This window comes from Antennarius striatus, chromosome 8 (genome assembly GCF_040054535.1).
Source record: "Antennarius striatus isolate MH-2024 chromosome 8, ASM4005453v1, whole genome shotgun sequence".
NCBI lineage: Eukaryota > Metazoa > Chordata > Actinopteri > Lophiiformes > Antennariidae > Antennarius > Antennarius striatus.
The window spans coordinates 7236491-7254504 of NC_090783.1; the positions used below are offsets into that span (position 1 = coordinate 7236491).

Consider the following 18014-nt stretch of genomic DNA (forward strand, 5'->3'; position numbering starts at 1 on the left):
ACACAACAGGTTAACCACTGACACAAATGTGAAGAATGAAACTGGGCTCTGGATCTCAGTAGATATGGAGGTCTGGTCAGAGAGTAATGGTAGACAGGCCTACATTATCACATCGGTGGGAGTCACTATTGATCTCAAACAGTTCTTGACGTCTTAACAGAGAAAATCTGCTTACACAAATACAGTTACATGGAGCTAAACAAGCTTAACATTTTCCTCTCAAATGCCCCCTTATCCAGCTGCCAGTAAAAAGACATGAGAGAGCTGCAGGTGTCCAAACTTTTTCCACTGAGGACCACATTCAGAAAAATATCCTAACGGCTGGTCCACCATTAGAGTCAACTTGAACAAAAGCAGCCAAATGTAGGTTAATTACTCCTGACAATTCAATATTATTACATATAAAAGAAGCCAGCCCACGTCACAACTTTCCATTAATGAATTTTTGTTTATTTTGTTTCAAAAAGGGTTTATTTCTCAAAATAGCCGTCTCTGATTGGTTCTCAGGCAGAACGGAGACAAAGAGACGCAGGAAGAAGCAGAACATGAGAATCACGTGAATCAAAGCATCGACACCACGTGTTGACTAGAAGCCTCTGCAGTAATCCAACCTTCAAATATCCCCAGGAAATATTTTATCATGGGATTTGGGGGGAGGGAGAGGTAGCTCTGCACAAGACGAGACAGAATGCTCTATTGGAGACCCTGCAGACCTAATGCATCAGCCATTGCTAGTCATTTTGGGTTTCTTATAATAAATACCCTTTTGAAATAGTGGTAGTCTTCTCACCCCTGACTTTAAGGAGGATGTGTTAGAGCTTGCTTACGTTGTCCTGGCGTTCTGACAGTAGTCCCTAGATGGCAGTGGCGACATTTTAAAACCATTTTTAGGTAAATTATTATTTTGATATGGATCAAATTCATTACTACCACAAAAACATTTAACTGTAAACAAATATATTAAGTATAATGATTCCAGACACAAAAATTTGCACTTTCAAGAAATACATTTTCCCAAATTATCTGAGTTTAATGCTTGGACATAAAAGGACAATGTAGTGACAAAGCAACTACATTATAAACAGCATGACGTGACGTCATTGCCCAAATCGTGACGTGAGCATTATGTTTATATTGAAGTGTCCAATAGAAATATGAGAAGAAGAGAGTTTGGAGGAACCATCTCAAAACATAATTCCGTCTTCATTGTAATTTGATCCTATTCTGGTCAAGGATGATGGAAGCAAACCTCCTTTCAGATGTTGGTAGACCCAAACATCATGTAGCCACGGAGGTCTGTTGGACGGAAACTATTTTTTGTAATTCTCTGTGTGTAAAATATCAGGAAGATTAAAATGATCTCACTGACAGAAACATGTCCACATGTCATTCCTCTCTTTCAGTGGATCAAACACATTCACGGTGGCCTCTTGAATGCTGTCATACTTTCATTCAAATCCTGCAGCGCAATGACACTGAAAAACTAGTGTATTTCATCTGTCGGTGATGTTAAATATTAACTTCTTGTCGATGAGGATATTAGGAATCCTACCATGGCAAAAACAATAACCCGCATTACAACACTGTACTGTAATATGTTTATTTTGCATGTCGCGTAAAAAACGTGCCAACGTCAAGAGAACCAATCACAGTCCGATCGGAGAATTTGCGTCCCGGTCTCAGTCAGGACTGGAAGGAAGAGAGGCATTCTGTTTTCAAAGGCAGACGTGCACGTATCCGTAGTCCACAATGACTTTCGAAAGTGTTCTAGCAGGAATTAATGGATTTGGAACATTTCAGAAGATGATCCTCACGATGATCTTCTTCAGCCGCTTCTCCATTCCCTGTCACTTCATGCTCAACAACTTCATCGCGGACGTTCCTTCTCACCACTGTGACTTCAGCTCTTTGGACGATGGAGGTGTTTTTAGGAATTTATCCATGGAGGAGAAGCTTGTTGTTAGTATTCCTGTCCAGGAGGATGGGACTCCGAGCTCCTGTCGAATGTTTGCAGAACCTCAGTATCACCTGCTGCAGAACTCCTCCAACTCTCCTGACGCACGGACGGTGCCATGTCAGACTGGATGGGTGTACGACAACACCACCCTCAGGTCTACTGTGACCTCACAGGTGAATAACATTTTTAGTATTTAAATTGCAAAACATCAGTTAAACTAATGAAACATTTTCTGTATTTTGAACATGTTCACTTTTAATACCCGGTCATTTTCACACCGTAAAGCCAACATACTTGTCAAAATTTTGTGTTGTGTTTTATCAATCTGACTTTTTTTTTTTCATTTCATTGTTTCGAACAAGTGGGACTTGGTGTGTGAAAGACGAGGGAAAAACAAGGCAACTGCTACCATCTTCTTTATCGGAGCGATGATTGGAGCCATTACTTTTGGAAGTCTGAGTGACAGGTGGGCCTTTTTGCTGCTTGGTTGCAACTATTCCTCTTTGACCTATGATTACATCAAAGGAAGTGTTAAATGTAACTTGAATCCTCATAGGTTTGGCCGAAGGAGCATGATGCTGGTGTCCTACATGTCTACAATGATCTTCGGTGTTGTGACCGCTGTCTCTACTTCCTATGTGATGTTTGTGGTGTTGAGATTCTTCACAGGGCTTTCCTCAGCTGGCATCTTCATCATAGCACCAGTCCTATGTAAATATTTAAGATTCTTTTGTAAAGTTCATATGGTGATTTTACCTGAGAAGGAACCAAACGCAGGTCTACAGAGTACAAAACATTTTTAATCCTCTGTTTGTTTGCAGCTGTGGAGTGGGTAGATGTTGAGCATAGGAAACTGGTGGGAGTGCTTCACAGCTTATCCTGGACATTTGGTAGCACATTATTTGCAGGAATTGCTTACCTGGTGACTGACTGGCGATGGCTAACTGTCAGTGTCACATTACCTCTGATTGTGGTCTTACCTATGTGCAGGTAAGACTAAAAAGCAGCTCTTTTCCTCCAACCAAAGCCTCCAACTAGTATAGTAAACCCTTGTAGGGATGTGTGCTGATTTCAGTTACTGCTTATTGCCTTGTATGTGTAGGTTTGAAGATAATCACTGAGAAATCCTAAATATTATCAAAACACAAAACTGAATTATTTTGTAGTCACCTACCAAGAGCTGGGCTTGCGCTAGCCATTCACCACGTCACCATAGGCGAAGTAAATTCCAGATTGGCTAAATGGTTTTTAGCTTGTGTAGCCACAGTGGCCTTCTTATTATTAGGAAAAAAGGCTCAAACTTACAACTTTTTTGGACTTGCGAAAATCCCCGAGCGATAACAAACTTTTTCTCTCGCTCGCGGCGCTATTTCCGTCAGCACATGCTGACGGAAATAGCCGACTGAAAGAGCCGAAGCATTCCGACGGAAACAGCCGAAGCATGCCGACGGAAGTAGCGGGCGACAGAAATAGCCGAAGTGACCTGAACGCTCCCGATCTTTAAATATGCACTCGGGTCATGACTTCCTCTCGTCCAATGAAAAAAAACTAAAATTCTGTTTTTACAAGCTAAACCCGCAAATTGGTGTACTACAAGGTGAGGACGATCGATCGAAAGAAATTAAGAATCCAGTGTTAAATAGGAGAGTTTGTATTAAAATTCTTATTGAACAACAAATGGTGAATGCTGAGAGGGGGTAGGAGTGGTGACAGACCGATCAGAAGGTAAATGAAAGAAATTATCAATATTTTCTTGTAATCTTAGACTTTTGATCCCTATGACCGGCAGGAATAACCAGCGATGCATGTAAATGTGTATTCACCTCGCTTGCTATTTGTCATGCTTTTTTAAATTTAAATGAAAAATCATGTTATCGAATTAAAAAAACCAAACTAAACTATGGCATACTAATGGTGTTGATGGTGGTGGTCAAAGTTAAAATCTCTTCTAGTCAAAGTAAAACTTACAAGCAAACATTGAGTAATACCAAGAATCAAAGTTATTAACATCAAAGTGTTTAAGTCAAAGTTAAAATGTCTTCTAGTCTAAGTAAAACTTACAAGTAAACATTGGGTAATATTTTGTATGACTGAATCTTCACATAGTGAACACAAGTTTTCAATTGTTGAATCTCACATTTATACCTACATAAAGTAGGATAGAAATATAGATAGTTAAGCTTGAACTGTTGTCTTTAGTGTATTTTTGTAGGTAAACTGAACAGATGATTTTACCCTCAGAATGCACCAGAATGCAGGAAAACAAAAAAATTTCCCGGGGGAGAGCCCCCGGACCACCCCTGTGTTTGGTATCCCCCCGATGTTCCCCTGCAACGAGCGTTGGTCGTCCACGCGCTGTGCCACTGTCTTGGACACAGAGTGTGGCTTATTGTGGCTTTCTTAATTCTTTTACAATGAGCCACAGTGGCTTAGTCACACTAGCTCCTAGTGCAAGCCCAGAAGAGTTAAATATGGGGACAACATAAAATTCCAAAAGTGATTAAATCTAGAGTACCATAGATTTATCTGCAATTGACAACAGAGATATGAATATTTATGAAACTGCCAATTAGGTATTCAAATTTTCAAGTCCTGATTAGACCAGATAACAGAGAAAGTCAGATACGCTATATATATATATATATATATATATACACACACACACACACACACACACACACACACACACACACACACACACACACACACACACACACACACACACACACACACACATATATATATATATTTGTTTATTTTATTTTTTTAATTACATTGTAATAATCAGAACCAGAATGCTTTAATAATCCCTGAGGGGGAATTTGCTTAAATGTCTTTGTCTTCAACATTAGGTGGCTTCCGGAGTCAGCAAGGTGGCTCATAGCCAATGGAAAGCACGAGCAAGCTCATACGTATTTGAAGAGATGCGCCAAGATGAACCAAGCAGAGGATTTCATTGACACAATTAAAACGGAGGTTAGTATTCAAGATGTTTCTTAACTCTGTTAAGAACTGTTTCTTAACAGAAATCGGTGGGTTTCTTATGCACTGTTATGATTACTAATCCTGTTCATTACTACTACTGCTCTGAATTTTGAAGACGTTATCAGCCATTGTTGTGACAGAGAAAAGAGATCAGACGTATTCCTTGTTTGATCTGTTGAGAACACCCAAAATGAGGAGACTGGCCCTCGGCTCCGGTTTACTGTGGTCTGTATACAATAACCCATTGTTTCAATGATTTTAGGTTGTGGATTAACAGTGCTGACCTAACAGACTATTAAATGAAACTGAGTTTCCGTTTTCTTGTTCCCCAGGTTTTGCGTTTCAACTTCATATTTTGCCATCAGCTTCCACATTACAGGCTTCTGGTTGGACATCTATTTCACCCAGTTTGCTTATTCTTTAATAGAAATACCAGCATATATATCACTTTACTTCTTACTGGATAAGATAGGCAGGCGAACCACAGTGGTGGGAACTCAGCTGATGGTCGCGATCTGTCTTGGAACCAACATTTTCCTACCTAAAGGTAAACATTCAAAGGATTCTATATAAAATATGTTTGGTTTTAAACCCCTTTGGGGGGGTATCATTGATGAGGCCTGGTTTACCCCAATACCAATATTATTTTCTACTCGAATAGAACCAGAGATAGGCTATAATACATATTAGATGCATTAACAATGCACCACAATGGAGGACAAAACAAACACCCACATTCAGCTCCCAGAAATAAGACAAACTTTCTTGTGTTTGTCTTGTAACCACAGGAGTGGGTTAAGCATCTTATCTCATGAGGGAGTGATCATGCTGGTTAGTGAGAGTTTTTGAGAATGGAGGGCAAAGGGTCATGGAACCGTGTATGTTAAAGTGGTGTTTATTGATGTTGCATTCATATGTGGGTTTCTAAGTTTGTATTTTAAAATTGGAAAGTTTTATTTATGATGTATGATGTATTTATTTTGTTTGATGTATGATAGAAACTCCTGTTGTGTTTAGTTATACAGACCAGAATTTCCCATTGAAAAGAAGTCTTAGACACAGGTATCAGTTGTCAGTAGTTCGTAAATTAACATTGATTCAGGCCTACATAAGGCTATATGGCTATGAGACTATGATTTCACACTTGCTAACTGATCAACTTTTTTTGCGTCCTTCTCATGAGTGAAGTAGGTTGGTCTGGGGTCATGTTAACGCCGCCACTCATTAAACACTATATGCTACTCAGTTATTTTCACAATACAATGAAAGAGACGATCAGTAAGACAGATAAAGAAAATACAGAGAAAGAGAGAGAAATTTTATTTTTAACATCACATTTAGCCATGAAAGCTAAATTACAAGATAATCACATTGACACAAAATCCAAAAGAGATCCAAGGAATTCACATCTCAAAAATAAACAATGGTAGGATTTTCAACAGTAATGTGTGTTTCCTGAACAAAGAAAACATCTACTGTAACTTTTTAACATTTATCGAACTATAAACAGAGGCTCTTGTCTCTATTTCCCCTGCTTTATTCACATTCAATGTACCCAGTTTTAAACCACACATGTTAACTAGGAATTAAAAACAAACAAACAAGGACTTAAAACACAGGTTTAAAAAAAAGCAGAAAAAAGTCAAAAACCAACTATTCGTTCTCCACAATCATGCTTTTTACTTTTGTCATTAGTTTCTTCAATCTAAAAACCTCTTTGCTGGTAAAAACTGGTTGGTCACGTACTTCCAGATTTTTAAATAAAAACGGATGCTATCGAGGAAACATATTGAGATCAGGGGGAAAAAATTCTACTTTGGCCCTTGAACCTTTTGTGTCTTGCAGTAATTTTTTAAATCTTTTGTGAATCATGTTTTTCTGTTACGGCTTCTTTCAGACTCATTTCATTTCTGTTCTCAGAGCTACTTATATCAGTAGGTGTCTCAGGTGTTTCTTCAGCAATTTTCTTAACTTGATTCTTTCTTGTGTCAGTGTTATTTCTTTTAGGAGCATTCTTTAATAATTCTTCGTCTATCTATCTTTTCCTACTTCTCCAGCTGAGACTCTACCATCCTGGCAGCTGTCTCTGTGGCCACCTCAGCCTCCACCAAATCACTCTGTCCTTTGTGCTGTTATCCGTGTCCTGCATGTTATTCTGTGGCCCCGGGTTGGTGTCCGGCGACTGTAACGTTTGTTCTGTCACCCGTGGCCTCTGGGTTGATGTCCGGCGATTCAGCCAGGGATGGAGTTGGAACCTCACAAGGTTGCGACTGCAAAATCAGGACTGCAGCACTGGAAGCTGCCACAGAAACTACAGCCACCTGAATAACTGAATAACTGAATAACCTTTGTGCCGTCACCTGTATCCTGCGTGTTATTCTGCAGCTCCGGGTCGGCAGTCGGTGACCCCAAATGTCGGAAACCCATGGCCGGGTTCCGTGGCTGCGGAACCCGGGTCACAGCACTGGGGGATGCCACAGCCGTGAAAGAAGCTGCAACCACCGGCTCTAAGGGAACCACAACAGCCAGCTGCATAGCGGCCTCAGCCGCCAGACCCACCACGGTTGCAGCCACCTGCCCCACGGCAGCTGATGGCCGGCGCCCACCCTCTCCCTCCAGACAGTGGTGGATTAGATTTCACTCCCTCCCGCTCCGGAAACATGTCATGCTCTTACTGATGACATAAACCTTGTAATCACAGTAATTAATTTTAAACATGAGCATGATGTTCAGCTCTTCATTGATCTGATTAGAGATCATCATAACCTGTCTCTGGAAGGCATAACATGCCATTGGGTCAGTGGTACCGCCAACCGGGAATGTATTTATAGGAGTCAGAAGCCAACCATGTCGCAACAGCTCCCTCTCCAGGGCCTCATCACTGAAGTACAGCAGTGCGTTTGATATGATCATTGTAATGTAATGTAACATCACGATTAAGTATAAAACATCAGGAATTTCCAACAGCCGCCCAATGAATGGCATGGCTTTTCTGCAACAAAGTAAATTCCTTAAGGGTCTAAAATAGTCACTGGTTCAGCGTTCCCTAGAATCAGCATCCTTGTCTGAAACAGCTGGCAACTGGATGAGGCATGCTACTGGTCTCAGGTAACCGGACGTCATGACAATCTGTCAGGTGTGTCCTGGAGGAATGATTGACCTTGTATCCACCGACTTGTAGCTGCCAGGTCAGCCCAGGTCTTGTCCCGGGTGAGGTCATCGGTTGGATTGTTGGCTATGTCTACATAGCCAGGTGTGAGCTGTCAGGTCTTGGATTTTTCCTCAGAGTGTGTTGCCGTCTTTCATCCATGAGGTTCGTGCTTCCAGGATGCTCACAGCTTCTTGCTTTGTATAGGATCTCACTACTTGGCATTTGCTCCGAAATGGGGGATCGTCATGCTGTGAAGGACGGTCAACTTTTTGGTAGGGCTTGTTGGGCACTGGCTTGAGAGCAGTGAAGTAGCATGAAGTTATTTGAAAAACGCGACCCTCAAGGCCCTGGAGAGCCCAGCCAAGTGCTGTGTGAGTGACTGCTGGTCCACCTCTGGTGCCACACCTGACAGGCTCTCAGGCTGCGATCAGGTGTGTGCAATCTGCACTGATTAGCAGTAGTGGCTGCACCTTACTGAAATTCTGTAGCTGGAGCGTCTGCAGGTGGCAATAATGCCTTCGAAGTGCTCTCATGGGGTAGGACTGTTCTGACAGGGTTAGTTGACCAGCTAAAAGGCACCCTTAACCAGATGTTGTTCTGAGGGTTTTGTGAGTAGGGCTTAAGGAAGTATATTGATGCACTAGTAAGATGTTCTGTGTCTTGGCAGATTGTCTGCAGAGAAATGGACTCGACCTTGCCCGTTAGTCCCAAGTGTCGAGCAGCAGCTGGCAGAATTATTGTGCACACAGCCCCGTCATCAAGGATTGCATAGGTGCATAGGTTTCTATTGAATTGCTTTTATGGCATATAATAACTGGCACCACCTAGAGATACACCTTTCCTCTTTGCCTTAGAGATAACAAGGGAGACTCGATCCTTTGGCGTGATGAGACAGATGGGCTAACCCAGCTTGGCGAGGAGCACTCTGAGGTGAATCTCTTGGCATTTACTGCATGATTTCTTTAGGGTGAAGGACTGCTCTACGTGGTTAGTGCGACCACAATTATGACAATTGCTTGCCGTCTCTTATCTACTTCTCAACCTCCTCCAGTGAACACTGGATGATGTTTAGACATTGTGACAGATAGTGCTCATCAATCTTACAAAAGAGGCACATCCGCTTAGGTTTCTGCTGCTTCACCTCTGACTGAAGTGCCCCTGTGGGCTCGCAGTTGTGAGTCTTGGATTATTTATTTGTTTGTTTATTTATTTATTTATTGGACATGTTAATATAACAGATGTCACACCTTCATCACATATATCATAGTCTACCACGGATTGTCATAGCTGTGGTAGACTGAGATGGATTGGTTATGTGGTTTTGCTATGGGAGCCTGTTTGTCTCGCTTAGGGGATTGCGCTCCTTCAATGTGATGGTGCTGTGCCATTTTTGACGACAGTTTTTGTGCTTCGGCCTTGACCTAGAGCCACTCAGAGAGGTCCCGAAGGTTGTATGGGTTGAGGCTGTTGGTGCTGAGGCAACCATGAGTCTGTAGGTGCTTAACTGTTTGAGGAGTTTATTAAGGAGTTGATGTCAGTCGACATCACTTCCATCCCATTAGAGCCCTCTAGCGATGTCAGAATTCCTACTAGCAGTTCAATACTAAGGGTGAATATCTGGAAGGCTTTGGAGTCCCCTGCTTTGAGGTCTGGAGTGTTCAGGATTGCTGCAATCTCACTTTGTGTGCGCTGGTGTGACTGCCCATATTGTCGCTGAAGGGCCTGCATCACCCTTCAGGGTTTAAATAAATTTTCAGCAGCATTACAGAACTTAACTGCATGAATGCCTCGGTTTAGCCGGGGAAACAGCCTCCATGTATCATTTCTTTCGCTAACTATCTCCAACCCGCGGCTTAGGCATCTCAGCTGTCCTAATAATAATAATTATAATAATAATAATAATAATCCTTTATTGTCCCACAGTGGGGAAATTTGTGTGATTGTGGCAGCAGGGGGGGGGTCATACATAAATACTTAAGTAATATACATACATATTAACATGTGCAACATATGAGATATACATATTCACATATGAGATGTGGTGTTGTTGGAGAGGGGCAGGAGGAGGAGGGGGCTGCAGCGTGGAGGGCTGGGCTCGGGGAGGGGTGGATGCCTGATCGAATCTATTGAAAAATCTGTTCAGGTTATCTGCCCACTTCTGATCCCCAGTGACCTGGCGGTCGGGTTCTTTATGGCCTGAGATGGTCTTCTGGCCTCTCCACACCTCGCTGACATTGTTCTGCTGCAGCTGGTCCTCCATCTTCCTCCTGTACATGTTCTTCCCATCTCTGATTTTCCACCTCAGCTCCCTCTGGACAGCCTTCAGCTCGTCCTTGTTTCCAGACTTAAAGGCCCTTTTCTTCTCCATATGAAGGGCCTTAATGTCAGGGGTGATCCAGGGTTTGTTGTTGGGATAACACTGTACAGTCCTGGTGGGTACGGTGTTATCCACACAGAAGTTAATTTAATCAGTGACTGTGTTTGTGAGACCATCAATGTCCTCCCCGCGAGAATCACAGAAAACATCCCACTCTGTTCTGTGGAAATAGTCCTTCAAAGCGTCTTCAGCCTCGTCGGACCATCTCCTCACAGTGCGGGACACAGCTGGTTGTTTTTCCACAAGAGGCTTGTAGACGGTCAGGAGATGAACCAGGTTGTGGTCTTATCTTCCCAGGGGGGAGGGGTGATGAGATGTATGCCTCCCTGGTGTTGGCATAGCACAGGTCCAGTATTTTACTGTCTCTGGTGAAACAAGTAACATACTGGGTGAAGGTGGGCAGAGTGGAGGACGGGGGGTTGTGATTAAAGTCCCCAGAGATGAGGATGAGGGCCTGTGGGTGCTGTGTCTGCAGCCCACTCATTAGAAAGTGGAGGACATTGCAGGCTGCATCCGCATCGGCAGAGGGGGGGGACATACGCAGCTATCACGATAGCGTGCGAGAATTCCCGTGGCAGATTATACGGCCACACGCCGACCACCAACAGTTCAATGTCCCGGAAGCAGTGCCACTCCTTCGCAGTGATGTGTCCAAGGTTACACCACTGATCATTCACGAACACTGCCAGCCCTCCTCCTTTCCTCTTCCCGCTCTCTCTCGTCCTGTCTGCCGGCACCAGATTGAATCCGTCGAGATGAACGGCTGTGTCCGGAGTCGTCGTGCTCAGCCATGTCTCCGTAAACACCATTACGCTGCACTCACGGAAGTCCCTCTGATGCCGGGTCACCGCCGCCAGCTCATCCATCTTGTTAGGGAGAGATCGTACGTTCCCCATGATGATGGACAGGAGGTCTGAATTTCCTCCTCCTGGCCCTGCGCGCAACTCCGGCACGTTTTCCCCGCTTCCCCCTCCTCAGCTCCTGGGGGATGTCGGGTTTCTCCTGGGGAAGCACCGCGTTGCTACGGAGGGCCAACAGCTGATCCCTACTGTAAACTATAGGGCTACGTACGGGGTCCACAGACACGGTCGTGACCAGTGTAAAAAACAGCATGAAGACCAGCGTGAGTACAACAAATCTGGTCTCCATGGCACACTACTTAGTTACTTAAAAAAATAAATGAAAAAGAAGTAAGAAAAACAGTTAAAAGAAAGGAAAACAAAGACCGTTGTGGGAGAGCTGCCGTAATCAGTCGCTACTAGTGCAGCGCCATCTTTTTAGAAAATAGGTGCCTGACTAAAATAAATATTGCAATGACGTAACGTAACATCACGATAACGTGTAAGACATCAGGAATTTCCAACAATCACTTCTTTAACTGGGTTAGCCTGGCGGAGGACGGGGTTGAAGGTATTGTTAATCACCACCCCGATCAGAGAGAGAGGGCAGTGCAGTATTTGGGCTAACAAGCCAGAGCAGTAGATTCTGAAGATGCATCTTTTGATTAGGAAATGAAGGCACAGGTTCTAACCAGTTGAAGCTTCTCATGAGATAAATTTGGTTTTGGACATCCAACCAAAGTGGCTCCGATATTTCAGATAGCTACAAAACGTACTGCTTTAGCCTGACTTTTTGTTTCTGAACATGTGTGCATATTTTGCCTCCCTCCCAGCTGGGGGGAGGGGGGGGCTCATCCCCTCAAATATACAGCATTAGGAATTCATGTACTACCGATACTATAATCAATAACTTCAAAATTGTCATTTTTGTTAATTTTGTCCTTTTTCCAGAGATGTCACTGGTCATAACGGTTATAGCAGTTATTGGAAAAGGATTTTCTGCAGCAGGCTTTGCAACTATTGTACTCTACACTGCAGAGCTCTATCCCACTGTATTAAGGTAAGAATGATTAAATGTCTTTTTTCCTTACATTCATGGAATCCACAGCAATGATTCTAGTCCCCTATGTGGTTAAGAGCAATATTTTTTATTTTTACTTAGGCAGACTGGTGCGGGCTGCAACAGCTTTTTTAGTCGATTTGGAACAGCTTTGGCTCCTTTCATTCTTTTGCTGGATGAGGTATGGAAGGACCTACCTCAAGCCGTGCTGTGTTCTGCAGCTGTGCTGGGAGTAATAATCGCCAGTATGCTGCCAGAAACCTCCAACAAGTGTATGCCAGAGACCATAGATGATATAGAGCAGAAGTGATAGTGGTCCCAACATTTCATGGCTGTTTCACTGGTTTTGGTTTTGTCTGCATGGATTTCACCTGGTGATTTACATGTCTAAAACTGTTTCAAGTTCACGTTTATTCTATTTCTATTTTACAGTCCTTTGTAAAATCTTTTCCTGGTATATGAGAACTACTGTTTTCACATTGAGTCATATTCTGTTGTAATAATATGCCAAAAGGTTGCCAGTCAATAGATCACATAAACTTCATTCATTAATTTTCTATACCCGCTTCCGCTGTCGCGGCACGTGGGGTGCTAGAGCCTATCACAGCTGACTGGGGGCCAGTGACATGCAGTGAGGTTCATGGCTGGTGAGGCACTGATTTCATCATAATTAGATTTACAAACACATGAACCTACAGTCTAGCTTATTCACAATTTAAGAAGCAACAGTGAGTGGGTTATTTTTCAAGTCTCATACCTGAATTATTTACGTACAAACAAACACACACTCAACACAAACGCACATTTGATTAAAAAAAAGACGTTATGTTGTTACCTACATGTTTGTTTACAAGTTACGTTTACTTATAAATGAAGTCCATGCGCTGCTCCTTCTGAACAAAAGCAGCGGAAAAAAATTGAGTTGAGATATGTAAATCCTCCATTTTTGTAGTAAGGCAAGGCAAGGGGAAAACAGATGCATAGCTGTAGTTTGCTGTCACTTCTTCTACAGCCTAGGAAGAGGAATCCTTGGCCGAATCCCTTCGATCACCAGCTCCCCATACCATGAGGCGCGACAACTGCGGGCCTCACCTACTGCCTTTTTACAGCGGTTTCAGGACTGCTCAACTCAAGAAAGACGTTACACACATGCAGTTGTTGACAAAAAAACACTATACATTATATATATTATCTAAATAATGGAAATTTACTTCATAGAGCAAATGTGTTTGAACATTTTAATAGCGACACATAGAGAGTTAGCATTACTCACTGTATAGCATGCCAGCACTGCTAGCTGAGTCATTGTACAATCCATGGTGAGGCACGGCTGGTTGGTGCCTCACCGCAGGTCTCTGCTCTGTATTTCAGCGGTAAATGAAAATTCAGCGATTTTGAGTGAAAATAACTTAAAATTGGTGATGTTAAATAGAAAATAACTTTATAATACGCATCACTGGATAAATATATCCATTTAATTTATTTCTTCCATTTTTAATTTTTTTTTCTTTCACGATGGCAGGTGAGGCCGTGCCTCTCACCTGCCTCCCCTGACCGCACGTCACTGCTGGGGGTGTGAGGCATGGTACATTCCAGGTGCGATGTCAGTGCACTGCGGAGCCACATACAACCACATAAACATTTTAAATGTATGTAAATGATTATTGTTTCTCAATTACTCAAGCACCCTGGAGATATTTTGGATTGTACATTAGTCACTGTCTGACACTGCCAAATCCAAAGAACTGATATGTGCTGAATTGTATTGTACTGTACTGTATTGTTTGGCCCTTTCTGATTTCTTATTTTTTGCATGTTTACGTAAGTATTTCAGATGATCAAAGAAATTTAAAAAGTCAAAGACAAAACAAGCAAACACAAAATGCAGTTTTTAAATGAAAGATTTTATTATTAAGGGAAAAGAAAAATCCTTCGGTTCTTCACACCTGAATTAAACACACACAGAGGCCTGATTACTGTCATACCAGTTCCTAGTCAAGAAGTCACTTCAATAGGACCTGCATGACAGTGAAATAGACCAAAAGAGCCTCAAAAGTCAAACATCATGCCGATATCCAAATTTCAGGAACAAATAAGAAACAAAGTAGCTGAGATCTGTTAGCCAGGAAAAGGTTATAAAGCCAATGAGAAAGACATTGAGCAAAAACCACCTGCACGGCAAAGTTCCAAGATGAAAACTACTGCTGAACAAAAACAACATTAAGGCTCATCTCAATTTTGCCAGAAAACATCTTCATGATCCCCAAGACTTTTGAGAAAATCCTCTGTGGTCTGACGAGACAAAAGTTAAACTCTTTTGAAGGTGTGTGTGCCTCATACCACTTACATAATTTCAGAAAAAAACAGGTCAACAGTCCAATATGGTTTTGATAGCGTGATGGTCGGGGGTTGTTTTGCTGCTTCATGACCCGGAAGACTTGCTGGGATAAATGGAATCATGATATCTGCTGTCTATACCAGAAAATCCTAAAGGAGAATGTCTAGCCATCTGTTACTGACCTCAAGCTGAAATTAATTTGGGTTCTGCAGCAGGATGATGATCCAAAACACACCAGCAAGTCCACCTCTGAAGGGATTAAGTAAAACAAAATGAAGTGTTTGGAGTGGCCTAGTCAAAATCCTGACTCGAATCCTATTGAGATGCTGTGGTATGACCTTAAAAAGGAAGTCCATGTTAGAAAACCACCAATGTGGCTGAATTATGATTCTGCACAGCTGAGTGGGCCAAAATTATTTTACAGTGTAGTGCAAGACTCATTGCAAATTATTGCAAACGCTTTATTGCAGTTTACTGATTTATGCATAGTTAAATGCAGGAATGATGTTCATTAACACCACTTTGATTTGTTTGATTTGGCCACAACAGTGAATCTGTTGTGATTTTTTTAAATTTGTTAAATCTGTGTGTTGTCTGTGTGAGATTTTGTTTGTGCTAATAGAAACTGAACAGAGAACAGTCATTATATCCATGGGGTTTATGCTTGCAGCAGCTGTATTTTCAGTCCTGTTGGAGATCCATTACTGTACTGCAATAAAGTTCACATAGTAATTCACAGTGGAAAAGTCAAAGGTTAATTCACTGTCAGTACAATATTAACTTATATGTCATCTAGAAAAGAGACAAGTTGTTTCATCTGCTCTCGCCAATTTATGATCCTACTATGGTGAAGCCATGAATCGCCCTGTATAACAAAAATCTGCCTTCAAAAGGTGGGTGTACAGTAAATCTGTGACAGTGTCATGGTTTTTCTGAGTCAATCAGAGTTAAGAGCAAGACGGATCATAGCATCAACACAACAGAATGAGTAGATTATGGTTTTTATGTCAGATTATACTGGTTACAGCAACTTCCTGGTCAATTTGGTAACAGTTGTATCTCCTTTCATTCTCTTACTGGATGAGGGGTAGGCCAACCTACCTCAAGCTGTGCTGTGCTCGGTAGCTGTGGTGGGGGTAAACGTCACCAGTATGCTGCCAGAAACAAGTGCATGCCAGAGAACACAGATATAGAGCAGCAGTGACAGTCAACTCAATCATTTTTGATTCATGACCTTTCGTGGTATTGTCACAGATTTGTAAAATATGTATTTTACCCACCATGGTGCACTGGTGTACTCAGAGTATACTCTGCTTCACAGCCTGAGTCCGCTGGGATAGGCTCCAGCAACCCTGCAACCTGCGACAGCAGAAGAAGCAGGTATTGACGATGTATCTTTGTATTTTACTATTTACCTATCAAGTTCAGATTTTCACCAGAAAGTCTTGATTCCAAGTTTTTGACTGTGATGCCCTTTCCACCTGTTTGGGAACAACTGTTTGGCGCAATACTGTACTTTTGTAATAGGCCGACAGCCTGTAAACCATTATGTTTTTCTTTATTGTAACCAATTCACTGAACACTCAGGCACATTAGAATTATATTCAATTAATTGAACAATGCACAGTACAATAGTATTGGGAGCTGCTTCTCAAGTGCAACACAAAAAATGCCTCAAAAAACTTTTGTATCGTACTTGTATGAAAATATAATACAATACAATAAGCCATTTCTAAAGCTTTGGGATTCCAGCAAACCACAGTGAGAGCCATTACCCACAACTGCTGAAACATAGAACAGTTGTAAACCTTCCCAGGAGTTGCTAGCCAAACAACATTACCCCAAGATCACAGCAATTACTCATCCACAGTTACAAAAGACCCCACAACAACATCCAAAGAACTGCAGGTCTCATTGGCCACTTTCAAGGTCAGTGTTCATGACTCCACCATGAGAAGGACATTTAGCAAAAACCGCCTGCACGGCAAAGTTCCAAAATAAAAACCACTGCTGAACAAAAACAAAATTAAGGCTCATCTCAATTTTGCCAGAAAACATCTTCATGATCCCCAAGACTTTTGAGAAAATCCTTAACAAAAGTTCAATTCTTTTGAAGGTGTGTGCACCTCATACCACTTACATAATTTCAGAAAAAAACATGCCAACAGTCCAATATGGTTTTGATAGTGTGATGGTCTGAGGTTGTTTTGCTGCTTCACGACCTGTGGATATCCTGACTGGACCTTTGTGAAAGCTCACACAAGATCCAGAAAGGAGAACAACCCAGTGAGGATGGAAGAGAGCAAGCACAATGGTATAGTGATCCCATATGTGTCTGGAGTGTCGGAAAAGCTGAGGAGGATCTTTAACAAACACAAGGTTCATGTGTATTTATGCCGGGCAACACCCTCCGACAAAGACTGGTCCACCCAAAAGACCCCACACCACACAGTCAGAAGAGCAATCTGGTGCATGCAGTTAAATGCAACGAGGAATGCTCAGATGTCTACATAGGGGAAACCAAACAACCACTACACACACACATGGCTCAACACAAAAGAGCCAACTCAGCAGGGCAGGACTCAGCAGTCTTCCTTCCTTCCTTCCTTGATTAAACCTGCCTTACTAGTTTTGTGAAATTGTCATATTGCAAATAGTGCTCTACCTATGAACCCAATTTCTGAGTCATTATTTGTTAAATTTCAATAACTGCAGGCAACATAGTAGTGCAGTGGATAGCACTGTTGCTCTCCAAGTTCAAGTTCTTTTCAGGTGAAGTTTGTATGTTCTCCTTGTGTCTGCGTGGGTTTTGTGAGAAATTGTTTGCATTAAAGTTTTGAGTCATTGTGCCTTTTGGGGGTTTGGCATGATTTTACAATGGCTTGAGACTAAAGAGTTGTTAATGCAGTAAGGGACATATCACTGACCCTAGAAAAGATTAATCACATGAGGTGATAATCCTTCCTGGAAGACATGAGGTCTTAGTAGCCACGGGGTAAAGATCTGTGTGCTGTAAAATGTAAATATGTTGTTGGGTTGGGCTTCAAACAGGTATAAAAGATCAAATAACTGTAACAATTTTGAAAGCATTACTCTCAAAGTGCTCTGCTCTTCATACTGGTATGTATTAAAGAGAAATGACAGATCACACAGTGTCGGTAACTTGTAATTCTTTAGAGAGTTAGCAACTCTCATTTAGCAGGAAGAATTTCCCTGACAGTTCTCTCCAGGTTCTCTGGTTTCCTCCTATCTCAGAAAACATGTAGTTTAGGTGAACTGGTCATGTCAAAATTGCCCATGGGTGTGA

The 18014-nt window shown here is 42.1% G+C and overlaps 1 protein-coding gene across 1 annotated transcript; it reads left to right on the plus strand.

The window, feature by feature from the left end:
• The first annotated feature begins 1621 nt into the window (after window positions 1–1621).
• On the plus strand, window positions 1622–17766 carry LOC137600832 (solute carrier family 22 member 7-like). Its single transcript, XM_068322678.1, has 9 exons — window positions 1622–2130; window positions 2320–2423; window positions 2514–2668; window positions 2779–2947; window positions 4810–4933; window positions 5058–5167; window positions 5275–5489; window positions 12261–12369; window positions 12472–17766. The coding sequence occupies exons 1-9, from the start codon at window positions 1750–1752 to the stop codon at window positions 12677–12679; spliced, it is 1575 nt and encodes a 524-aa protein (XP_068178779.1). The 5' UTR covers window positions 1622–1749; the 3' UTR covers window positions 12680–17766.
• Window positions 17767–18014: the final 248 nt, after the last annotated feature.

Coding starts and splice junctions, on each gene's coding strand:
- LOC137600832 (XM_068322678.1), top strand. CDS start 1,750: ATGACTTTCGAAAGTGTTCTAGCAGGAATTAATGGATTTGGAACATTT. Junction 2,131..2,319: donor GGTCTACTGTGACCTCACAG/GTGAATAACATT, acceptor GTTTCGAACAAG/TGGGACTTGGTGTGTGAAAG. Junction 4,934..5,057: donor TTGACACAATTAAAACGGAG/GTTAGTATTCAA, acceptor TGAATTTTGAAG/ACGTTATCAGCCATTGTTGT.